We start from the raw sequence: 26,473 nt of genomic DNA on the forward strand, positions 1-26,473 counted from the left end.
GGACCCAGCACCGATCCCTGTGGTACCCCACTGACCACAGGCTTCCAGTCACAAAAACAACCTTCGACCATCACCCTCTGCCTTCTGCCACTAAGCCAGTTTTGTATCCAAAGTGCCAAGGCACCCTGGATTCCATGGGCTCGTACCTTCTTGACCAGTCTCCTGTGCGGGACTTTATCGAAGGCCTTACTGAAATCCATGTATACCACATCCACTGCGTTACCCTCATCCACACGCCTAGTCACCCCCTCAAAAAATTCAATCAAATTAGTCAGACATGATCTTCCCTTGACAAAGCCATGTTGACTATCCCTGATTAATCCTTGCTTCTCCAAGCGGAGACTAATTTTGTCCTTCAGTGTCTGCCTGTATTACTGCAATTAATGGAAGGAAAATCCTGCGGGATCTATAAGGAGCGTGCGATCCTCCCTGCCAGATTTTCCTGTCTGTGCTCAAACTAACAGGTGCGTGACAACAGTACATTGGTGGCATCTTCACCTGGTAAGGATGAAAATCTACTCTATTGTAGGACTGAGCTTGATAGGTCAAATGGCATTTTCTCATTCTGTGCGTCCTTATGTGGCAGTTGAATGGTACATTCTGAAACACGTTAGTGCTCTAATTCTTTGTGGGTTTCTCATAGTTATTCTGGAACTCTGAGACTGATGTGTGCTGGGATGTACTAATGAAGGATGCCAGTGAACAGTGTGAGCCAGAATGGGTTGATGCTGAACATCCACTCTTCATCCTCTACACAAGTGGGTCCACTGGGAAACCCAAGGCAAGTCTACTATCTGCATGCAATTTTCCCCGTTGTAGACTACAGGTTGCCAATCAAAAATCTTTCTTGCATTGTCACTGTGTTGAAATCAAGACTGATTATATTGTCTCCAATTCTAACTTATTCTTTCCTATAACCTCACAACTGTGGAACTCCTTACCTCCCTTACTCTTTCCTTCCTCCTAAAAGTTTTTAAAACCCAACATTAATTCATCTTATCACTACTTCTCGATTTACCTCTTCTTCTCTGGTGCTGCTTTTAAGCTTGGCACCCTGCACTGCCTTCCTTAGTCCTTTATCTATGGTTCTCAGCAAAAAGAAGTAAAGCACTTTTGTTAGTGCAATTTAATATGTTTTATAAATAAACGTATTAAGCGATTTATACATTTATAATTGCCTTAATTTGTTAAAATGAAATTTATACTTTTCTATACCTCAATTACCTCAATGACAGTAAGTACCTTATTTAGCTCAAGCTGCTATTTGTGAATTGCAAGGATGTTGAGTTGTTGCAATCTGCAGCTAGTCCCTCTCAAGCCTGAGCTCCTAGAGTTTGCCAACCATATATATCCCATGAGCCTTTGAATGAGCTACAGCATCCTACCTCCTCCCATGTTACTCACGGGATGGGGACGGTGGGGAGGGTGAGGGAGGGTGTACCTACTGTCATTTTGTCAATGGTTGCACCGATTCCTGTAGTTGTTGGGTGATGGTCTTCACAATGAAGAATGACTGACTGCATATGGAGCCAGTGATAATGCACAGCTGGTTTCAGAGCAATAGCACCACCGTTACTCAATATGTTACCACAAGGTGAACCCTACTGACAATGACTTTTTTGTTTTCACTCTAGGGCGTGCTGCACACTGTTGCGGGCTACCTAATTTACACAGCAATCAGCTTTAAATATGTTTTTGACTACCACGCTGATGATGTGTACTGGTGCACGGCCGATATTGGATGGATTACTGGACACTCATACGTTACCTATGGGCCGCTGGCAAATGGTGCGACAAGTGTTCTAGTGAGTAGAGGCAGTATTCATGTTCATCTATTGGAGTAGGGAAGATATTCTAAACAGGTTTAATTAATTTGTAGAAGGTGAAAGCCCCATCTTGTTAAGGTGCTTTTTTCCCTTTACGCGTCTCGTTGTGCACGGCACCATCCCTGCCTGAGAAGCAACCTATTCCCAGGCCTCTAGTCGATATCATGCTTATGTTATTATTTCATTCATTTTGGGTCACAGGCAGGACTAAACATGTAAGGGGATTGTAACTGAAGAGTTGACATCTCATATACTAGAAATGTGGGATAGTTGTCATCGGCTTCAGATTACACCAATTACATGTAACTGATTTTACATAATTTAAAAAATATATATTTATCAGCTATGCTGTAAAGTGCATGAGAGGAGGCCAGGCCATAATAACAGGTGCATGACGGTACATTGGTGGCCTCTTCACCTGTTGCCTGGCTGATTCAGAATTTATAGTGTGGGAGCTCAGGATTTGACCTAATTTTCCTTTCTTGTTTTTTTCCGACTCCAGGACATGAGCACATAATCTAACACTTCAGTACTGTACTGAGGGAGTGCTGCATTGTTGGAGGTGCTGTTTTTTAGACGAGATGTTAAACTGAGGCCCTGTCTCCTGTTCAGGTGGATGTAAAAAATTCCCATGGCACAATTCTAACAAGAGCAGGAAGTTCTGACAACCTGGCCAACAAACACTACCAAAACAAACTAAAAACTGGTCATTTATTTCATTGCTGTTCATGGACCTTTGTTATACACAACTTGGCTGCTGCATTTGCCTACAAAACAACAGTGACTACATTTCAAAAATAATTAATTGGTTATGAAATATTTTGGGATGTCCTGAAAGGCAGTATATAAAGTTTGTTTAGTCTTTTCTCTTTAACTTTTTATTTTTGAATTTTAACGTGATAACAACAAATGCAACAGCATTACATTGCAGCTGTAGTAAATGTGACAATTGAAATCAAGATCTATGATCCATGGAATAATCAATAGGCTAAATAAACATTAAACTCAAGGAATCAAGTTGGGGAAAAATGTCACTGGAACTGGAGATCTCACAGTAAGTGGGGGAACTTCGATGACAAGGTTACGTTAAATAAAATGGATCCCGTCAGGTGAAAAAAGGGTGAAAAAGCAGGATCACTTGGCCTCCAAAAGGAAAAACTCTCACTTAATCATAACCAAAAGCTTTACTTGCTTAAAGAAGCATTGTTTTAATTGCTGAGGCAGGAGAGCAGCAAAATCCCAGTGCACCATTTTGTTACATTGCTTGTGTGACATTATTGTGAGGCACTAATGCAGTTCAACACAACTTGCAGAGCTTGACAAACACAAAAATGTTTTTTTGGCAAAGACAGTAAGGGTGATTTTATCTTTCTACTACCCTGTTCATGCTGAAAAATAGGGCCGTAGGCTAAACCTACTGTCCACTGGCCGGCCAAGGGCCACTCACCTTGATTTGGGTGATGTGGAGATGCCGGTGATGGACTGGGGTTGACATTTCCACATTCACCTGAGGAAGGAGGAAGCCTCCGAAAGCTTGTGAATTTCAAATAAAATTGCTGGACTATAACTTGGTGTTGTAAAATTGTTTACACTTGATTTGGGTGGTCAGCACTCCTGCCCGAAAGAGGTGGTAGCTTTATTAAAATATTTAAATTGGGGTCGTATTCAGGTTATAGGATTCCCGATGCAATTTTCAGGTACCAATGGGTGGAGTATGTGCTACGCATGCTCTGTCAATTGGTATTGGTCCCTAACCAACGGTTCTTAAAGGGACTGCTGAAGGTGTTGAAGTAGACGAAGGGTCAATGTAACCATTCAAATGAGGCAGGAGGGGGGCATTCCAGCCTCCCGTCTCAGTTTCTTGTTTGTCTGACCATTGGGTGCCTCAGCAGAGGTGGACCCAAAGAAACCAGGCATTCGGGCTTGCATTGGGATCCCTATTGACTGGAAGGCCTGTGGGTGTCCCAGGAGCACCCTGAAGATTTTGCAGGCAAGTTTGCTTTTTGTATTTCTATCCCCACTCCCGGGAAATCTTCATCCCTTGGGCTGCTGCTGTGCAGGAGCTTCTCAGGCCTGCAGCTAGCCTCCTGTTTCTGCACCACCCCACCATCACCTGTTGCTGGTGCAAGGCCCTGCCAGCATGTAGGCCTATGCTGGAAATGTGCTTGGCCAGGAATTTTAAGGGTACTTCTTTCCTCACAGGTGCAGCACACCTCAGGAATGCTGTGCCTGTCGGGTGCCCAGTAGGGAACCCCAGAGGAAAATCTACCCTAATGACTCTGCCAATGTATTGGTACAGAATTTTTATACAGTTCAGTATCAGGGTTTCATTTTGGGGGGAGGAGGGCAGATAGTTAAACACTTCACATCTGTTTCTCCCTATCCACTTTTGTTTCTTTTTCTCTGTCCTCCACTTATGTTTTTCTTTCTCCTCCATTTCTGTCTCCCTCTCTCCTCTACTTCTATTTCTCTCTCCCTTCCTCTCTATTTCTGTTTCTCTGGCTTTTTCCTCTTTCACTTGTCTCACTCTTTCTCCCTTTCATTATCGTTTCTCTCTCTTCTCCAATATCGTTTCCCCCTCCTCTTTTTTCACTTTCCCTGTAAGGGGTTCACAGTGGAGGAGTACATAGAGATTAGCTTAACTCTCCTAGGAGAGCTTTTGGGTTATGTCACTTTTCTGTAGTGCTGGGAAGAAGCGTTGGTCTGATCTGTCCTCTTGTACCAGTCTCCCCCTCCCTCTTCAGGTACGTATTGTGGGGTTGGTCAGGGGGAACTTGTATGAGCCTTCAGGAAAGGTCCTTTCCCAGTTTTAGGCAGAGGCCATGCATCACATGGTCTGATTGGCATATGTCCCACAATATTTAATGCACATAATGCTTTTGTGAGGAGAGGTTGCTTTGCATTAACCTGAGGATGCTCACTGCCAGCATTGAGATTTGTGCTAATCCATATCTCTTGGGTGGGCCTCAAGCTCACAGAATTCCAATAAATTAAAGTGTGCTTCACAATGTGCTGCTTGGTGCTACTTCATCCTTTAGATTTTTATTTATTTTTTGCTCTGTTAGGTTACTATCCAAATAGGCCATCTTCCTCCCAACATTCCCTGTAACTGTTGAGCTGGTAGGTCCTGACCTCGACAGTGTGAGGCTCGGGAGATTTTAACTCCTGGGACTCATCTGCATGCCCCTGGCCAATTTCCTGTACAAAACGAACGGGAAGTGGCAGCCGGTAGGAGGGCGGGAGTGCAATGTCAGACGGCAGGAAATCACTGCCGGGCACCGGAGGAGTGGTCCTCGGACTCGGGTAAATCGATCGGCGGAGGGAGGCCTAATATTACCTTATGAAGCCTGGAGGAGTCGATAGAAGTAAAAAGACTTACCTTTTTGGTCCTCTGCGGGTCCTGACTCCTCTTCCCGTTAGGTTGGCCTGGCGGGAAAACCACATCCACTTCCCCGCTTAGGCCCACAGTTAAAATAGAGGTCGAGCCTCGATGATGTCGTTGGAGTGTGATCTGCATGTTTAAGGAAGGACCCCACCGGTTTTGGGCGGGTGTCTCTCTCGCCTGCTCAGAAGTGAAGGTTAAAAGCGGAACATGTGGGATCGATGTGGGACATCAGCAGGTGAATCCCATGGACGATTTTAACTGCCTGCCCACACAAACTTTGTCGAGCGGGCAGAGTTAAGATCACCCCTATAGAATCATAGAACCATGTGAGTTTACAGCACAGAAGAAGCCCATTCAGCTCATTTTGTCTGGGGCGACTCAGAGGTTGCGCACCGGCACTGAGGTATGTCGTGGAGGGTGGGGGGTGGTTTGGCAGTGTCTCATAGGTGCAAAGCGGGAGACCCAGACTTTCCTTGTGGGGCTCGGAGGAGCTCTCCTGCTCCTCCTGGTCCAACAAAGATACGTTTACACTTTACCTCTTACGGCCTCCGCTTCTTCCCCAATAGGTTTTCTTGAGCAGGGCGACTGCAATGGCCGGCCCCTCAGTCATCGGGTAAAATGCCTTGGGCGTCAATGGGGCAGCTGAGGTGCCCTGCCACCCCCCTCACGACTTTCAACTGCTGGTCGCTTGTTTTTCAGGGGAGAAACGGCAGTTGAAAATGGCCCCCAAAACTCAGACGCCCTATTGGGGAGGTTTGGCACAGCACCCTCACTCGTGTTGTATCCTTTACTTTATTTCTATGCTCTCCAAATATATCCTGGCCAAACTTATCAATAGGAACAGATAAACTTTTTTTTTAAACTTTATTTCTTGCACATTTCTACTTTAGAAAATCATACAATAAGAAAGGGGGGAACATAAAAGAGGACATGGTCAAATAAAAGAGTCAGTAACAGTAGTATTTATTTTTTCCTTTCTTTGGATCTGCCTATGACAGGCACAATTCTTTGGCAGACAGGGCAGGCAGCTAACCTGCTCCCAGTGCTCTGAAAATGGGCTTCTAATGCCACATATATGAGAAGATGAACTGGTGGGAGGAGGAGGTGATTCACCCTTCAGTTTTCCCTCCAAATCAGTGGGAGTAGTCTGACTGTTGCTTTTTTTTTATTCGTTCATGGGATGTGGGCATCGCTGGCGAGGCCGGCATTTATTGCCCATCACTAATTGTCCTTGAGAAGGTGGTGGTGAGCCGCCTTCTTGAACCGCTGCAGTCTGTGTGGTGAAGGTTCTCCCACAGTGCTGTTAGGAAGGGAGTTCCAAGATTTTGACCCAGCAACGATGAAGGAACGGCGATATATTTCCAAGTCGGGATGGTGTGTGACTTGGAGGGGAATGTGCAGGTGGTGTTGTTCCTATGTGCCTGCTGCTCTTGTCCTTCTAGGTGGTAGAGGTCACGGGTTTGGGAGGTGCTGTCGAAGAAGCCTTGGCGAGTTGCTGCAGTGCATCCTGTGGATGGTACACACTGCAGCCACAGTGCGCCGAAGATGAAGGGAGTGAATGTTTAGGGTGGTGGATGGGGTGCCAATCAAGCGGGCTGCTTTGTCCTGGATGGGGTCGAGCTTCTTGAGTGTTGTTGGAGCTGCACTCATCCAGGCAAGTGGAGAGTATCCCATCACACTCCTGACTTGTGCCTTGTAGATGGTGGAAAGGCTTTGGGGAGTCAGGAGGTGAGTCACTCGCTGCAGAATACCCTTGGTAAGTCGCCTCATGACATGGCTGAAATTGTAAACTCACGGAATCGCAGGCTCAATCTCTCACTGTCCAGTGACTGAATTGAGAGGAGTAGTGTCAGAAACCTAGGAACAAAGCTTAATGACAGCATTGCCAGATTTGAAAAAGAAAAGATATGCACATGAATAGGATGATTTTCCAACAAATACATTTTCAGTAAATTTGTCTCCATTTTAGTTTGAAGGTGTGCTGCTGTATCCACACGTGGGGAGGTTGTGGGAAATGATTGAAAAGTACAAAGTGACAAAGCTTTACACAGCGCCCACGGTCATTAGAATGCTGATGAAGTTTGGAGAGGAACCTGTGAGAAAGTAAGAAAATTAGGAATGGGATTTGAAGTATCCATTTGTGTTTGTAATGTATTCATAGGACGGACAGTAAAATAAAGTGTTGAACGGTAGCATTGTAACTGGACTAAGGTATATGAAGGACCCATGCCCTTAGCTACTGCAATTTTACAGTGTTCCAGAGCACTTTATGAAATGATCAATCAGGGCAAAGGGCTCCTGTATTCTTTCTTTACTGCTCGTGTGAAGGATAAACACTAACACGGACTGGTTGAGCTGAACAGCCTGTTTCCATGTTGTAATTTCTATCTAATTCTATAGTGAGACCTGCATCTATGGGTCCCATTACTTGTCTCTATCTTTTTGTCTGTCTCTATTTCTTTCTCAATTTCTATCTGTGCTGAAATTTTTTTAATACGTTACTCTTTTCACTCTGCCTCTCTTCTTTTAGCCACTCTTACACTCTGTCTTTTCTTCCTTTTCTTCCTTTTCTTCTACTCTTCCTCCTTTGTTTCTTTCCCCCAATTTTCTTCCCTGCTCTCTTTAATGAGATACTATGGTTGCCACCATCTCTCCAGTACCTCACCCAAGTGAGCTGAGACAGTGAGTGTCAACAGGCTATTCAACTATGAGGGCAACACAGTGAGCTGAGCCCAATCCCATCCTCACCCAAATGCTCATGCCTGCATTTTCCAGCAGAAGTCACTGGATGGTGATCAGATGTGGGAACCCCTTATTTCACCACATGAGCAATTCTTCAAAACTGCTTGCCCTCAGGCTATTGCTGACGACCGTCTCAGAACATGTGCAGTTTGTGTACATGAGAGGATAAAAGAATTCCAGTAAGGAGAAAGATACTTTTATAACACTTAGGCTAATATGCTGATTCTGATGATTATAATTACCATTTGTTAACAAATTCCGACATCCTATAGAAACTTGTTCGAGTCTACCCAAAGTGACTCTGTGTAATAGTAAGATCTGCACTACAAACTTAAAATTTAATGCCTGGTATTTATTATTTGAGAGGAGTCAATTGTTTTTTAAACATTCATAGAACCATAGAATCATAGAATGGTTACAGCACAGAAGGAAGCCATTCGGCCCATCGAGTCCATGCCTGCTCTTTGTAAGAGCAATCCAGTTAGTCCCATTCCCTCGCTCTTTCCCTGTAGCTCTGCAAATTTTTTCTCCTCAAGTATTCATCCAATTCCTTTTCAAAAGCCACAATTGAATTTGCTTCCACCACCCTTTCAGGCAGTGCATTCCAGATCATAACTACTCACTGCGTAAGAAAGATTTTCCTCATGTCGCCTTTGGTTCTTTTGCCAATCACCTTAAATCTGTGTCCTCTGGTTCTCGACCCTTCCGCCAATGGGAACAGTTTCTCTTTATTTACTTTATCTAAACACTTCATGATTTTGAACACTTCTATCAAATCTCCTCTTAACCTTCTCTGCTATAAGGAGAACAACCCCAGCATCTCCAGTCTATCCATGTAACTGAAGGCCCTGGAACCATTCCAGTAAATCTTTTCTGCATCTTCTCTAAGGCCTTCACGTCCTTTCTAAAGTGCAGTGCCCAGAATTGGACACAATACTCCAGCTGTAGCAGAACCAGAGTTTTATAAAGGTTCAACATAACTTCCTTTCTTTTGTACTCTATGCACCTATTTATAAAACCCATGATCCATATGCTTTTTTAACTGCTTTCTCAACCTGTCCTGCCACCTTCAAAGATTTGTGCATATATACCCCCAGGTCTCTCTGTTCCTACACCCCCTTTAGAATTGTAATATTTAGTTTATATTACCTCTCCTCATTCCTCCTGCCAAAATGTATAACTTCGGACTTCTCGGCGTTAAATTTCATCTGCCATGTGTCTGCCCATTCCACCAGCCTGTCTATATCCTCTTGAAGTCTATCGCTATCCTCCTCACTGCTTACTACACTTCCAAGTTTTGTGTCATCTGCACATTTTGAAATTGTGCCCTATACGCCCAAGGCCAAGTCATTAATAAATATAAAAAAAAGCAATGGTCCTAGTACTAACCCCTGGGGAACAGCACTGTACACCTTCCTCCCGTCTGAAAAACAACTGTTCACCACTACTCTCTGTTTCCTGTCACTTAGCCAATTTCGTATCCACATTGTCACTGCCCCTTTTATTCCATGGGCTTCAATTTTGCTGACAAGCCTATTATTTGACACTTTATCAAACACCTTTTGAAGGTCCATACACACAGCATCAGCCCTCTCTGTTACCTCATCAAAAAAGTCAATCAAGTTAGTTAAACACGATTTGCCTTTAACAAATCTGTGCTGGCTTTTCTTTATTAATCCACACTTGTCCAAGTGATATTAATTTTGTCCCGGATTATCGTTTCTAAAAGCTTCCCCACCAGAAAAATTAAACTGACTGGCCTGTAGTTGCCGGGTTTATCCTTACATCCTTCTTTGAACAAGAGTGTAACGTTTGCAATTCTCCAGTTCTCTGGCACCACCCCCGTATCTAAGGAGGATTGGAAGATTATGGCCAGCACCTCTGCAATTTCCATCCTTCCTTCCCTCAGCTACTTTAAGTACAGGCAGCCTTTCTAGTACCTCCTCTTTATCAATTTTTGGCCCATCCAGTATCTCAACTACCTCTTCACTTATTATGACTTTGGCAGAAACTTCTACAATGGTAAAGACAGACGCAAAGTACTCATTTAGTACCTCGGCCATGCCCTCTGCCTCCATGCGTAGATCTCCTTTTTGGTCCCTAACTGGCCCCACCCTTCCTCTTACTACCTGTTTACTATTTACATGCCTATACAAGACTTTTGGATTCCCTTTTATGTTAGCCGCCAGCCTATTCTCATACTCTCTCTTTGCCCCTCTTATTTCCTTTTTCACTTCTCTGTACTTTCTTTATTCAGCCTGGTTCTCACTTGTATTATCAACCTGACATCTGTCATTCGCCCCCTTTTTTCTGCTTCATCTTATTCTCTATCTCATTTGTCATCCAGGGAGCTCTGGGTTTGGTTGCCCTACCTTTCCCCCTCGTGGGAATATATCTGGACTGTACCTGAACCATCTCCTCTTTAATGACCGCCCATTGTTCGATTACAGTTTTGCCTGCCAATCTTTGATTCCAATTTACCCGGGCCAGATCCGTTCTCAACCCACTGAAATTGTCCCTCCTCTAATTAAATATTTTCACTTTAGTTTGCTCCTTGTCCTTTTCCATAACTAATCTAAACCTTATGATACCATGATCACTGTTCCCTAAATGTTCCCCTGCTGATACTTGCTCCATTTAGAGTCATAGAGTCATAGAAGTTTACAACATGGAAACAGGCCCTTCGGCCCAACATGTCCATGTCGCCCAGTTTATACCACTAAGCTAGTCCCAATTGCCTGCACTTGGCCCATATCCCTCTATACCCATCTTACCCATGTAACTGTCCAAATGCTTTTTAAAAGACAAAATTGTACCCGCCTCTACTACTGCCTCTGGCAGCTCGTTCCAGACACTCACCACCCTTTGAGTGAAAAAATTGCCCCTCTGGACCCTTTTTTATCTCACCCCTCTCACCTTAAATCTATGCCCCCTCGTTATAGACTCCCCTACCTTTGGGAAAAGATTTTGACTATCTACCTTATCTATGCCCCTCATTATTTTATAGACTTCGATAAGATCACCCCTTAACCTCCTACTCTCCAGGGAAAAAAGTCTCAGTCTATCCAACCTCTCCCTATAAGTCAAACCATCAAGTCCCGGTAGCATCCTAGTAAATCTTTTCTGCACTCTTTCTAGTTTAATAATATCCTTTCTATAATATGGTGACCAGAACTGTACACAGTATTCCAAGTGTGGCCTTACTAATGTTCTGACCAATGAAACCAAGCATGCTGAATGCCTTCTTCACCACCCTATCCACCTGTGACTCCACTTTCAAGGAGCTATGAACCTGTACTCCTAGATCTCTTTGTTCTATAACTCTCCCCAACGCCCTACCATTAACGGAGTAGGTCCTGGCCCGATTCGATCTCCCAAAATGCATCACCTCACATTTATCTAAATTAAACTCCATCTGCCATTCATCGGCCCACTGGCCCAATTTATCAAGATCCCGTTGCAATCCTAGATAACCTTCTTCACTGTCCACAATGCCACCAATCTTAGTGTCATCTGCAAACTTACTAACCATGCCTCCTAAATTCTCATCCAAATCATTAATATAAATAACAAATAACAGCGGACCCAGCACCGATCCCTGAGGCACACCGCTGGTCACAGGCCTCCAGTTTGAAAAACAACCCTCTACAACCACCCTCTGACTTCTGTCGTCAAGCCAATTTTGTATCCAATTGGCTACCTCACCTTGGATCCCGTGAGATTTAACCTTATGTAACAACCTACCATGCGGTACCTTGTCAAAGGCTTTGCTAAAGTCCATGTAGACCACGTCTACTGCACAGCCCTCATCTATCTTCTTGGTTACCCCTTCAAAAAACTCAATCAAATTCGTGAGACATGATTTTCCACTCACAAAACCATGCTGACTGTTCCTAATCAGTCCCTGCCTCTCCAAATGCCTGTAGATCCTGTCTCTCAGAATACCCTCTAACAACTTACCCACTACAGATGTCAGGCTCACTGGTCTGTAGTTCCCAGGCTTTTCCCTGCTGCCCTTCTTAAACAAAGGCACAACATTTGCTACCCTCCAATCTTCAGGCACCTCACCTGTAGCAGTGGATGATTCAAATATCTCTGCTAGGGGACCCGCAATTTCCTCCCTAACCTCCCATAACGTCCTGGGATACATTTCATCAGGTCCCGGAGATTTATCTACCTTGATGCGCGTTAAGACTTCCAGCACCTCTCTCTCTGTAATATGTACACTCCTCAAGACATCACTATTTATTTCCCCAAGTTCCCTAACATCCATGCCTTTCTCAACCGTAAATACCGATGTGAAATATTCATTCAGGATCTCACCCATCTCTTGTGGTTCCGCACATAGATGACCTTGTTGATCCTTAAGAGGCCCTACTCTCTCCCCAGTTACTGTTTTGCCCTTTATGTATTTGTAGAAGCTCTTTGGATTCTCCTTTGCCTTATCTGCCAAAGCAATCTCATGTCCCCTTTTTGCCCTCCTGATTTCTCTCTTAACTCTACTCCGGCAATCTCTATACTCTTCAAGGGATCCACTTGATCCCAGCTGCCTATGCATGTCATATGCCTCCTTCTTCTTTTTGACTAGGGCCACAATCTCCCAAATCATCCAAGGTTCCCTACTTCTACCAGCCTCGCCCGTCACTTTATAAGGAATGTGCTTACCCTGAACCCTGGTTAACACACTTTTGAAAGCCTCCCACTTATCAGACGTCCCTTTGCCTGCCAACAGACTCTCCCAATCAACTTCTGAAAGTTCCTGTCTAATACCATCAAAATTGGCCTTTCCCCAATTTAGAATTTTAACTTTTGGGCCAGACCTATCCTTCTCCATAGCTATCTTAAAACTAATGGAATTATGATCACTGGTCCCAAAGTGATCCCTCACTAACACTTCTGTCACCTGCCCTTCCTTATTTCCCAAGAGGAGGTCAAGTTTTGCCCCCTCTTTAGTCGGGCCATCCACATACTGAATGAGAAATTCCTCCTGAATACACTCAACAAATTTCTCTCTATCCAAGCCCCTAATGCTATGGCTGTCCCAGTCAATGTTGGGAAAGTTAAAGTCCCCTACTATTACCACCCTATTTTTCTTGCAGCTGTCTGTAATCTCCTTACGTATTTGCTCCTCAATTTCCCGTTGACTATTTGGGGGTCTGTAGTACAATCCTATCAAAGTGATCTCTCCCTTCTTATTTTTCAGTTCTACCCATATAGACTCAGTGGGTGAACCCTCGGATATATCCCCTCTCACTACTGCCGTGATGTTCTCCCTATTCAAGAACGCAACTCCCCCTCCTCTCTTACCTCCTGCTCTATCTTTCCTATAGCATCTGTACCCTGGAACATTGAGCTGCCAGTCCTGCCCCTTCCTTAGCCATGTTTCAGTAATAGCTATAACATCCCAGTCCCATGTACCCATCCATGCCCTGAGTTCACCTGCCTTGCCCATCAGACTTCTTGCATTGAAATAAATGCAGTTTAATCTAGACTTCCCTTGGTCTTTGCCCTGCTTTCTCAGACCATCTGTCCGGTCATGTTTTGTACACTCTCCCTTACTGCCTTTTGTTTCTGTCACCACTTTACTTCCCACTGACTTCCTGCATCGGTTCCCATCCTCCTGCCACATTAGTTTAAACCCTCCCCAAAAGCACTAGCAAACACTCCCCCTAGGACATTGGTTCCAGTCCTGCCCAGATGCAGACCGTCCAATTTGTACTGGTCCCACCTCCCCCAGAACCGGTTCCAATGGCCCAGGAATTTGAATCCCTCCCTCTTGCACCATCTCTCAAGCCACGTATTCATCCTAGCTATCCTGTCATTCCTACTCTGACTAGCCCGTGGCACTGGTAGCAATCCTGAGATTACTACCTTTGAGGTCCTACTTTTTAGTTTAACTCCTAACTCCCTAAATTCAGCTTGTAGGACCTCATCCCGTTTTTTACCTATATCGTTGGTACCTATATGCACCACGACAACTGGCTGTTCACCCTCTCCCTCCAGAATGTCCTGCAGCCGCTCCGAGACATCCCTGACCCTTGCACCAGGGAGGCAACATACCATCCTGGAGTCTCGGTTGCGTCCGCAGAAACGCCTGTCTATTCCCCTTACAATCGAGTCCCCTATCACTATAGCTCTGCCACTCTTTTTCCTGCCCTCCTGTGCAGCAGAGCCAGCCACGGTGCCATGAACCTGGCCGCTGTCACCTTCCCCTGGTGAGCCATCTCCCCCAACAGCATCCAAAACGGTATACCTGTTTGAGAGGGGGATGGCCACAGGGGACTCCTGCACTGCCTGCCTGAACCTCCTACTCTGCCCATTTGATCCACCTTATTCCCCAGAACCAGATCCATCAATGCCTCTTTCCTTCTGTCCCATTAAAATAATTGTAAAGGTTGTTATGAGAAGTTATATGGAAATGTGAATCTTATCTTTCCATTTCAATGCTGGCTGACTGACTTGCTGTGCATTCCCAGAATTCCCTGTTTTTAATGCCCAGTGCTTTCTTTCCTATCGCAAATATTTCAAAAGATGAAAAGAAACCCAAATAGCCACTTTATGTTATATATTTCCCCTCCAATTTTAGCTAAAATATTAACCTGTCTTTTCCCTTTCAGGTGCAGATGGACCTGCTGTGCAATTCCAGCATTTTCCGTTATTATTTCCTTTTACAGCTGAAGGGTTTTTTATCCTTCTTATTTGCAAATTTCTGTTTGATATTGGAACTTCTCTTTTTGGGTGTTTGGTGTGATTTAAAAATCCTTCTTTCCCTCTGTAAGATGTTCTTTTTCATTTGACTGCTTCAGGTTCAATCTCAATTCTTTGAAGATCCTGGGCTGTGCTGGAGAGCCCATTAACCCTGAGGCTTGGACATGGTATTATAACGTCGTAGGTCATGGACAGTGTCCCATTGTGGATACCTTTTGGCAGACTGAAACGGTAAACATTCCTCTTAAGGCGGGATCCTCACTTTTTTTTTTAAAACGCAAAGACCCCAAGATGGCATTTTCACCCCAGTGATGTGACATACAAACAAGGCAATGATTTTTTTTTAACATGATTACATCCTCAGAATTTGAAACAGTGGTGGATTTAGAGACTTAGTGAGCCGGATTTCCCACCTATTGACTATGAATTAATGGGCTACTATGGATACCATCAGGTCTCTGGTACATCAACCATATTTACAGCTTTCCATAGGGGTGATGACGCCCATTTTGAGGATCCCACAGTACAGTACAATAAATAGAGAGGTTTGACACAGTTCATTGTCTCAATATTACCTCCTCAAATGTCTTAGTGGGTAAAGGCACTTAGAGTGGCACTGAGTAAAGAAGACCAGAAAGATTCAAGTTCGATTCCTGGTCTACTGATTTAGCTGATGCCTGTTCGGGTTCCCCAACCTTGATGCCCTGGGGTAGGGAAAGTAAAATCACCCAGGGTTCCTGCTCCTGATTGCTATCAATGACCCCTGTTGCAAAGTGAGCTTGAGTACGAATATTGAGTAATGATGAGACTTGGTTTGGCTGTGATAGCGCCAGTACTCACTAGGCTCTCAAATGGTGAGGCGACTAATGCTTGTAGAAGAATCGGGGCCTTCAGAAGTGAAGGGGAGAAAATTGGAGGGGAAATATATAACATAAAGTGTTAGAGTAGTGAAAGATTTTTCAGCTTTTAAAATGTGTATTTCTTATCTTTCACATAATTATAAAGCTTGATGTTCCCCCCAGATTTTCTAAAGTAAGACTCGGGGATTGTAGAGCATCAGAGATTATTTTTATTTTGTGGTATTTTTAGAACAAAATAAAAATCCAATCACAATTTGCTTTAGTTATGAGGTGTTTAAAATTATGAGGGTTTTTTGATGAAGTACATCAGAAAAAACTATTTCCATTGGTCGGTGAGTCAGTAACTGGAGGGTGTAAATTCAAGGTTTTCACCAAAAGAATGCTAAGAAATGAGAAGAGAATCTTTTTATGTAGAGGGTTAATCGTATATGGAATGCTCTACCAAAAAACAATGGTGGAAGGAGAATCCATAATAGCTTTTAAAAGAGAAGCAGAAATGCTGCTGCAGCCTACAGGGAAGTCACACATAGTTGAACAACACTATTTGTGATTGGCTAGCCATGATTTCCATGCAGATGGGCAGAGGCTGCATTCTGATTGGCTGTCATCATGGAAATCATGGCTAATCAGTCAAAAAACACTAATTAGATACTAAGGTGTTACATACGACCCATCAAAATGGGGGTTCAGTGCCTCTTCCTGCTGTTCAGGTTCTCTGTCCCATATTGTGGTTGAACTTAGAGACTTAAGTTTGTGAATCCTAAAATAAAATGGTTTTTTCTCCCTCAAACCAGAAAAAAAAACCTTACTTGCCTTAGCATTTTTACTCTTTTTATTTTCTCTTCAGTTCTCACCCTGTCACTGACAGTAACTTCCATCTATATTTCATACAAAACCAATGGAGTAAAATTAGTTTGATAATTTTAGTGAAAAAGTTGTATGTGCACAATATGAGAAATCCAATTATGTATGCAGTCACTGTGATGTTTTTGCTAAATTAATGACTGGGTAATTTCACTCCCATGGAATTCCAAAGGTTTTAACCATATGGCACATTTATAACAAGTTTCTTACAGTGAGATTCTCTCTTTTTAAGGTATTTCTCTCCCTCTGCCTTATACAGTCACAGATGAGCGAGTGAGTCAGACAATCTGCTGTCTCTGCTATTGCCACTCTGTATAAGATCAGGGGATGATTCCCCCTCCAATGTGTGTTTTGTTTTGTCTCCCTGGTTCCTGGCTTCTGAACAGTGCCTCCTATCGTAACACGGCCAAGATCAGGCATTCAGCGTGTGGATAACAATAGGTGCAAACCAACAATTCACCGTTGGCACGTTGGTGCTATTGTGTGACATGCCACATCACCATTAAAACAACAGTTCTGATCAGGTCACTTAATTGCTACACCACTAAATTTCTGCATAGATATTTGAACGAAGAAGGGCGAAGCCCCTTATCCCCAAATCATCACAATAAGGCATTTCTTATGGGTCTTAGTAATCCATCGGTAGATTGAGAGTGGAGTAGCACTGATGAATTGTGTTGATCAGATGAGAATATCTCTAGTCTAGGCTTTAGCATTGAACAAAAGACCAATGCTCAGAATATTGCTGTATAAACTATGATCTGCACCTAATTGTTTTGTATTTTTGCACAGGGTGGCCCAATGTTAACTCCTCTGCCAGCTGCGACACCACTGAAACCGGGATCAGCTGTAAGCTTTACTTCTAATTAATTGCATCATCATTTTCCTCTTCATGACATGAGTTATTTCTCTCCTTCACAAACTGATTCTATAAAATTGCTTTGACTTTTTTCCCTCCCTAGACATTTCCATTCTTTGGGGTTCTCCCTGCTATTCTCAATGAACACGGCGAGGAGCTGGAAGGAGAAGCTGAGGGCCACTTGGTAGGTGCCCAGTTCAGCTCAGACAGGGCTTTCCTAAATTTATGAATTCGTTACCAAATATTTTGCACAACACTGAGATTCAAGGTAGTTCCTATTACCAAGAGAGATCACAAATTTCACCTCATTTGGAAAAAGATCTGCAAGTTGCATTGGATCCTTTGATGCTGATACTGTGCTGTGTAGGGTTATATCACTTTAACGCTGATACTGTGCTGTGTAGGATTATATCACTTTAACGCTGATACTGTGCTGTGTAGGGTTATATCACTTTAATGCTGATACTGTGCTGTGTTGGGTTATGTCACTTTAACGCTGATACTGTGCTGTGTAGGGTTATATCACTTTAATGCTGATACTGTGCTGTGTAGGATTATATCACTTTAATGCTGATACTGTGCTGTGTAGGGTTATATCACTTTAATGCTGATACTGTGCTGTGTTGGGTTATGTCACTTTAACGCTGATACTGTGCTGTGTAGGATTATATCACATTAACACTGATACTGTGCTGTGTTGGGTTATGTCACTTTGATGCTGATACTATGATGTGTAGGGTTATATCACTTTAACGCTGATACTATGATGTGTAGGGTTATATCACTTTAACGCTGATACTGTGCTGTGTAGGGTTATGTCACTTTAATGCTGATACTGTGCTGTGTAGGGTTATATCACTTTAATGCTGATACTGTGCTGTGTTGGTTATATCACTTTGATGCTGATACTGTGCTGTGTAGGGTTATATCACTTTGATGCTGATACTGTGCTGTGTAGGGTTATATCACTTTGATGCTGATACTGTGCTGTGTAGGGTTATATCACTTTAATGCTGATACTGTGCTGTGTTGGTTATATCACTTTGATGCTGATACTGTGCTGTGTAGGGTTATATCACTTTGATGCTGATACTGTGCTGTGTAGGGTTATATCACTTTGATGCTGATACTGTGCTGTGTAGGGTTATATCACTTTAATGCTGATACTGTGCTGTGTTGGTTATATCACTTTGATGCTGATACTGTGCTGTGTAGGGTTATATCACTTTGATGCTGATACTGTGCTGTGTAGGGTTATATCACTTTGATGCTGATACTGTGCTGTGTTGGTTATATCACTTTGATGCTGATACTGTGCTGTGTAGGGTTATATCACTTTAATGCTGATACTGTGCTGTGTAGGGTTATATCACTTTGATGCTGATACTGTGCTGTGTAGGGTTATATCACTTTAATGCTGATACTCTGCTGTGTAGGGTTATATCACTTTGATGCTGATACTGTGCTGTGTAGGGTTATATCACTTTAATGCTGATACTGTGCTGTGTAGGGTTATATCACTTTGATGCTGATACTGTGCTGTGTTGGTTATATCACTTTGATGCTGATACTGTGCTGTGTTGGTTATATCACTTTGATGCTGATACTGTGCTGTGTAGGGTTATATCACTTTAATGCTGATACTGTGCTGTGTAGGGTTATATCACTTTAATGCTGATACTGTGCTGTGTAGGGTTATATCACTTTAATGCTGATACTGTGCTGTGTTGGTTATATCACTTTGATGCTGATACTGTGCTGTGTAGGGTTATGTCACTTTAATGCTGATACTGTGCTGTGTTGGTTATATCACTTTGATGCTGATACTGTGCTGTGTAGGATTATATCACTTTAATGCTGATTGTTTTCTACAAGATTATAAAAGTTTTGTCATGTAGGAAATGCTACAATGTAACAAACTGAACTACAATTCACTGTATGCAAAGTACTTTGAGATGTTTTGGAGAGGTGTGATAAGGCACAAGCATTTCTTTCCTTCTTAAATTTCCTTTCCATTACTATATATATATGTAAGATGTAAATATTCACTATGAATAGCCCCCAATTGGCTGATTTTAAAATTGTCATACAACAGATTACGTGTTGTGTTACTTACACCTTGTGCAACACATAAGCATGTGTAGTGAGTTCAATGTGACAAAGTGATAAATATTAAATGTTTTACAACTTAAAAGTTGAATATGCTCAGTAAAACAAAAGAACTACAGAATTGGCTTCAGCTCCGGTTGCCAGGGCTGTGATGAGCAATCCTATGACTTGCTCTCATAGAGGATGATATATTGTGCAGTACTTCTACTATCTGTATATCATATAAAGAATGTGGTTAGTCACCATGTCCATAAAAATGTGATGATAGTCAGGAGATGAGCATGCATTCATGATCAAAGTGGGAAGTGAGAGACTATTAGATCTGGTGACAGTTCAGCTGTTTGAGTGGTGGCAAACTATGAATTGAAAATTTTCAGAGTTCATTTAAATTAATGGAAGGAAAGTCAGGTGGGTTCCTTTACAGGTGTGTACTCTGGCCCACCCGATTCTCTGATATTCACAGACACAGAAAATCTCCCCTTAAATGTCCAGCTGAGCCAGTGGAACACATAGACTTGGGTGAGGTACTGGAGGATGGCTGGTGCCTTTGGAACTGTACCGCAGCAAGGAGTCATCTCCTTCGGGAGAGGAAGAGTAAAGGTGTGACAGGACATGGATCGGGTAGATAGAGGGAAACTATCTCCTCTGGTGGGTGGAGTCCAGGACAAGGGGGCATAACCTTAAAATTAGAGCTAGGCCATTCAGGGGTGATGTCAGGAATTTTAAAATCAGCCAATTGGGGGCTATTCATAGTGAATATTTACATCTAATATATACATATAGTAATGGAAATAAAATTTAAGTGGAAATCTGGAACTCTCTCCCCTAAAAAGCTGCTGAGACTGGGGGTCAATTGAAAATTTCAAAACTGAGATTGATAGATTTTTGATAGGCAAGGGTATTAAGGGTTATGGAACCAAGGCGGCAGGTGGAGTTAGATACAGATCAGCCATGATCTAATTGAGTGGTGGAACAGGCTCAAGGGGCTGAATGGCCTACTCCTGTTCCTATGTTCTTATGTTCCTGACATGGGTCGAAGGGAAGGTGGAAGGAAAAAGGGCTAACTAATAAAATGGTTCTTCCTACAATAGAGTACTAGTACTGATAATGGTTCACACCTGAACTATTAACCTTTCGTTCTCGAGATGTTGACTGGCATGCTATGCATTACCAGCATTGTCTCTTTGTCTTTTTATCTAATACATTTAACTTTCAAAAATGGATCTTATGACAGGAATGATAGCTTGTGTCTGCACTGCAGTGCAGTTATAAGAATAATGATGTAAACCAGTAACACAATGCATACTTTGTAACTGGTCATAGAGTGTTAAGAGAATAGTTTTTTTTCCTGTGGGATCATCCTGTTTTATCTTTGTTTTAGGTATTCAAGCAACCTTGGCCGTCCATACTGCGCACTGTGTATGGAGACAATGAGCGCTTTGAGACGACTTACTTCAAACAGTTCCCGGGGTATTACCTGACTGGAGATAGTAAATTACTATTTTACATTCAATGATTTTTAGCATTAAATGTAGATTTATGCCTTTCTGTGTGAAGCTGATTTGATTAACTTTGTGCTGGACCCATGTTTGCTGGGTGGCTGCTGGGTGATCAGTTTAAAACTGTTGTGACCGAAAATGTTTACATTCCACTTCTTTAGCACAAAAAAAATTGCAATCCTGAAGAAATTTAAGTGCTGAATCCTGGGACATATTTGCCAACCTGCTGATTCATGCACCAGCCCATAGCATCACAGAGTGGAATGATGTTCGTTTGGACTTAGATTCCGATATGAATGACCTATTTACCATTAGTGAATTTTAAAAAATGATCAATTTTAATTTTATCTTCCCCCAGTAATGCTTCAATTGCATTATTGGAGCAAACATGTTTGAAAATAATCATTTTATTCAAATATTTTCTAATGGCAGATGGAGATTCAAACCCTGGCCTTGGAGCTTCACCCAGTCCCCAATTCACAATTACAAGACTTAAAACAAAATAATTCTTAAAAATTTTAATGCGGGAGGGAGATAAGCAGAGGAAGAAACATAGGCCTAGAAATTTGATCATGCCCGAAAGAGGGTACGTAGGGGCAGGGCGCATGTCGCATGGGCCTGTTCGTGTGGTTGCAGGGACCACTAGAAATTGGTGCTGTCAGCTTATTATCATGAGTCAGGTGTGCCGCCATCGCTACCCGCGCTGCTTATTGGCTGGGCGCCTGTTTGTGAGGGCAGGAAATCGGGCTTGACTGACGCCACTTAAAGGCGGCTAGCACCTCTTAAAGGAGAGATGCACTCTGGCTGCAGACAGCACGGAAACATTCTCAAAGGGATCAAGTGGTTGGAAGAGGTACAAAGTAGGCACCCAGGTTCTCAGATGCAGCTTCAGAATTCATTTTGAATCATTCAAAACAAGTCCAAGGGCACTATCCTGTCCTTATACAGGTCCTTAGTTAGACTGCATCTAGAGTACTGTGCCCATTTTGGTTCCGCCACATGGTGGGTGACATAGCAGCCTTGGAAAAGGTCTAGAGGAGAGCTGCAAGAATGATTCCTCGCTTAAAGAATCTTGGTTACTCAGGTAGGCTTAAAGAGCTAGGTCTCGTTACTTTAGAGCAGCGTAGACTTAAAGAAAACCTGATAGAGTTTTACAAAATAATGAAAGGGCTGGATTGCGTACCTATTGATAGATAATTTCAGTTTGACAGATTGGGAAGGAGCAGGGGACATGAATTTAAATTAGATTAAGATTAGGAATAGGCTAGATGTTAGACGGTTTTTCTTTTCCCAGAGAGTAGTGTGTTCTGGAATGCGTTGCTGGCTTGTGGTGACTGTTTGTACACCTTCAAAAGCGACCTGGACCAGTTCTTAGCTGGGTAGAGATCACATCATATAGAAGGTAAGTGGTTTAACAGTTAACGTACGCATGGTCAATGTGATCTCCTGTGTGGTTTCGATCGTCTGAGGGGGGGTTGGAGAGGAATTTTCCAGATTTTTTTTTACCCCTTATTGGCTTTGGGTTTTTAATCTAGTTTTGTGCACCTCCCAGGAGATTACATGGCTGCTGAGGGTAGGAAGTGTCTAGTCATGAAGCTCCAGGAATCATGAGTGTGGAGCAGGCTTGATGGACCAGCTGGTCTTTTCCATTTTTGTATGTTCGTAAAAAAAAAATCTGGAATGAAGAGATGATATCAGTAAAAGTGACCATGAAGCTGTCAGATTGTTGTAAAACCCCAACTGGTTCATTAATGTGCTTTAGGGAAGGAAACTTGCTGTCTTTACTCGCTCAGGCCTATATGCGACCCCAGTCCAACACCAACGTGGTTGACTCTGAACTTCCCTCTGAAATGGCCTAGTAAGCCACTCAGTTGTATCAAACCGCTACAAAGAAGAAGCACCACATGGACTGCAGCAGTTCAAGGGCAACTAGGGACGGACAATAAATGCTGACCTTGCCAGTGATGCCCACATCCCGAGAATAAATAAAAAAGTGTGCACTGATCATCTTTACATACCGCAGTGTGCACTGTTCACATTTACGTACCGCAGTGTGCACTGTTCATCTTTACAGACTGCATTGTGCACTGTTCACCTTTACGTACCGCAGTGTGCACTGATCACCTTTACATACCGCAGTGTGCACTGTTCACCTTTACAGACTGTATTGTGCAGTGTTCACCTTTATGTACCGCAGTGTGCACTGTTCACCTTTACAGACTGTATTGTGCACTGTTCACCTTTATGTACCGCAGTGTGCACTGTTCACCTTTACAGACTGTATTGTGCACTGTTCACCTTTATGTACCGCAGTGTGCACTGTTCACCTTTACAGACTGTATTGTGCACTGTTCACCTTTATGTACCACAGTGTGCACTGTTCACCTTTACAGACTGTATTGTGCACTGTTCACCTTTATGTACCACAGTGTGCACTGTTCACCTTTACAGACTGTATTGTGCAGTGTTCACCTTTATGTACCGCAGTGTGCACTGTTCACCTTTACAGACTGTATTGTGCACTGTTCACCTTTATGTACCGCAGTGTGCACTGTTCACCTTTACAGACTGTATTGTGCACTGTTCACCTTTACATACCGCAGTGTGCACTGTTCACCTTTACGTACCACAGTGTGCACTGTTCACCTTTACGTACCGCAGTGTGCACTGTTCACCTTTACGTACCGCAGTGTGCACTGTTCACCTTTACGTACCGCAGTGTGCACTGTTCACCTTTATTTACTGCAGTGTGCACTATTCACCCTTTTTTACCGCAGTGTGCACTGTTCACCTTTATTTACGTAAGGAATCTTACAACACCAGGTTATAGTCCAACAGTTTTATTTTCAAATAAAACTGTTGGACTATAACCTGGTGTTGTAAGATTCCTTACATTTGTCCACCCCAGTCCATCACCGGCATCTCCACATCATGACCTTTATTTACTGCAGTGTGCACTGTTCACCTTTATACACCGCAGTGTGCACTGTTTAACTTTATTTATCGCAGTGTGCACTGTTCACCTTTATTTACCACAGTGTGCACTGTTCACCTTTATACACCGCAGTGTGCACTGTTCACCTTTACGTACCGCTGTGTGCACAGTTCACCTTTATTTACCACAGTGTGCACAGTTCACCTTTATTTACCGCAGTGTGCACTGTTCACCTTTATTTACTGCTGTGTGCACAGTTCACCTTTTGTTTACCACAGTGTGCACTGTTCACCTTTATACACCGCAGTGTGCACTGTTCATCTTTATTTACCACAGTGTGCACTGTTCACCTTTATTTACCACAGTGTGCACTGTTCAACTTTATTTACCGCAGTGTGCACTGTTCACCTTTATTTACGACAGTGTGCACTGTTCACCTTTATTTACCGCAGTGTGCACTGTTCACCTTTATTTACCGCAGTGTGCACTATTCAGTTATAACAAATGAATTTGCTGGGTAATGGTGTGTGGGGAAGGTGGAGTTTTTGGCTTTTCTTTAGTGCTGTCAATGATTCAGCTTCAACTGGACTGATGCTCCTGATTGATTTGAACGGAAATTACAGCATCCTGTCTGATTCATTTCTGAAGCATGAATGTGACCAAAGTGACATTTAAATGTGTTCTTTATAGTGTTTGTTTTTCAATTTGCCAGCTTACATGGATAAATAATAAAGCAGCTTCTTTTATAGCTTAGTGACTGTCGCTGTTTCTCACAGAAAGATTTGTTGTGCAGGTTGCAAGAGAGACAGAGATGGCTATTACTGGATCACTGGAAGGATAGATGATATGCTGAATGTCTCAGGTAGAGATTTTAACAGCCATTCACAACTGGGTTATCAGTTTGTTCAGGCCTGGTTGTAATTGAAAATAAAGTCAAATGTTATTTCCGAGTATAATGAGGCGTGTCAGTGTGTGAGAGTGTGAAACTGGGGTTGGGGGTGTGTTTCTGTGTACGGTGGTTGCCCGCGTGTATTAGAGTTTAAGAACATAAGAAACAGGAGCAGGAGTAGGCCATACAGCCCCTCGAGCCTGCTCCGTCATTCAATCAGATCACGGCTAATCTTCAACCTCAACTCCACTTTCCTGCCCGATTCCCTTATCCCTTGATTCCCCTAGAGTCCAAAAATCTATCGATCTCAGCCTTGAATATACTCAATGACTCAGCACCCACAGCCCTCTGGGGTAGAAAATTCCAAAGATATACAACCCTCTGAGTGAAGAAATTCCTCCTTATCTCAGTCTTAAATGACCGACCCTTATCCTGTGACTGTGCCCCTTAGATCTAGTTTGTGTATATACATCTGCGGGGTGGGGGAGGTTCTGCTCATATGCTGCTTCCATGAATTACTTCATACATTGCAGAAAAGCAACCCATAGGCACTGGGTGTATCCTAGGGGGCCCATTTGAGATTCATTACCCGTTGCATGTGGATTGTTGGGTGTGCACTTACACCCTGTCCTTTTAGGATGACTCTGGTCACCATATAAATGTGATATTCCCATAGGCTGCCATGAATAATTCTAGTATTTAGGTCGTTGGATTAAAGATATCTGACAATTCTGGACTGCAGTTTGGGACATCACAAGGGTCACATAAAAATGCATCGTATTGCTATGGCAGTTTCATTCCGTCCTTCCTGCATCAAGCATGTGTATTAAGCACATGTGGAACATACTCCAGTTATAGTTTGTGAGGAAGGGCCGTCACCAAGGCCCGGAAAATGCTAAGCAGTCAGAAAATTTCTCCCTTGAGACCAATGAAACAAGAATCCCTTCACCAAATCCACAACACACCCCTGCAGAAGGAGGGACAGGCTGAAAAAAGAGGGAAGATGTGATTGTATCATTGCTCCAGTAACCACTACAATAGTGACACTGACAAGGATAAACCCTTGCGTGCTGTGTATTCTCAGATAATGAAGCAGTCCGTGCCCGCATGTAGCAAGGCCTGATAAATGGCAAGTAACATTTGTGCCAAGTGCCAGGTAATGACCATCTCCAACGAGAGAGAGTCTAACCACCTCCCCTTGACATTCAACGGCATTATCATCACCGAATCCCCCACCATCAACATCCTGGGGGTCACCATTGACCAGAAACTTAACTGGACCAGTCACATAAATACTGTGGCTACATGAGCAGGTCAGAGGCTGGGTATTCTGTGACGAGTGGCAAACCCCCTGACTCCCTAAGGCCTTTCCACCATCTACAAGACACAAGTCAGGAGTGTGATGGAATATTCTCCACATGCCTGGATGGGTGCAGCTCCAACAACACTCAAGAAGCTCAGTACTATCTAGAACAAAGCAGTCTGCTTGATGAACACCCCATCCACCAGCTTAAGCATGCAATCCTTCCACCACCAGCGTACTGTGGCTGTAGTGTGTACTATCTACAAGATGCACTGCAGCAAATTGCTAACACTTCTTCAGCAGCACCTCCCAAACCTAGATGGACAAGGGCAGCAGGTGCATGGGAACACCATCAGTTCCAAGTTCTCCTCTAGACTTGGACATATATTGCCATTCCATTATCGTCACTGGGTTAAAATCCTGGAACCCCTATCGAACAGCACTGTGGGAGCACCTTCACTATATGGACTGCAGCGGTTCAAGAAGAAGGCTCA

General features: G+C 43.2%; 1 protein-coding gene across 1 annotated transcript in view; it reads left to right on the top strand.

The window, feature by feature from the left end:
- acss2l (acyl-CoA synthetase short chain family member 2 like) overlaps window positions 1–26,473 on the top strand; it is an 80,811-nt gene that overhangs the window by 48,025 nt on the left and 6,313 nt on the right. Inside the window, exons 8-15 of the mRNA XM_067978395.1 lie at window positions 644–781; window positions 1,635–1,805; window positions 7,181–7,314; window positions 14,760–14,892; window positions 17,178–17,234; window positions 17,348–17,428; window positions 20,735–20,843; window positions 24,581–24,649. Of these exons, the coding sequence (XP_067834496.1) occupies window positions 644–781; window positions 1,635–1,805; window positions 7,181–7,314; window positions 14,760–14,892; window positions 17,178–17,234; window positions 17,348–17,428; window positions 20,735–20,843; window positions 24,581–24,649 (892 nt within the window). The remainder of the gene's footprint in view (window positions 1–643; window positions 782–1,634; window positions 1,806–7,180; window positions 7,315–14,759; window positions 14,893–17,177; window positions 17,235–17,347; window positions 17,429–20,734; window positions 20,844–24,580; window positions 24,650–26,473) is intronic.

The sequence above is a fragment of the Heptranchias perlo genome, chromosome 3 (assembly GCF_035084215.1).
Source record: "Heptranchias perlo isolate sHepPer1 chromosome 3, sHepPer1.hap1, whole genome shotgun sequence".
NCBI classification, from domain to species: Eukaryota; Metazoa; Chordata; class Chondrichthyes; order Hexanchiformes; family Hexanchidae; genus Heptranchias; species Heptranchias perlo.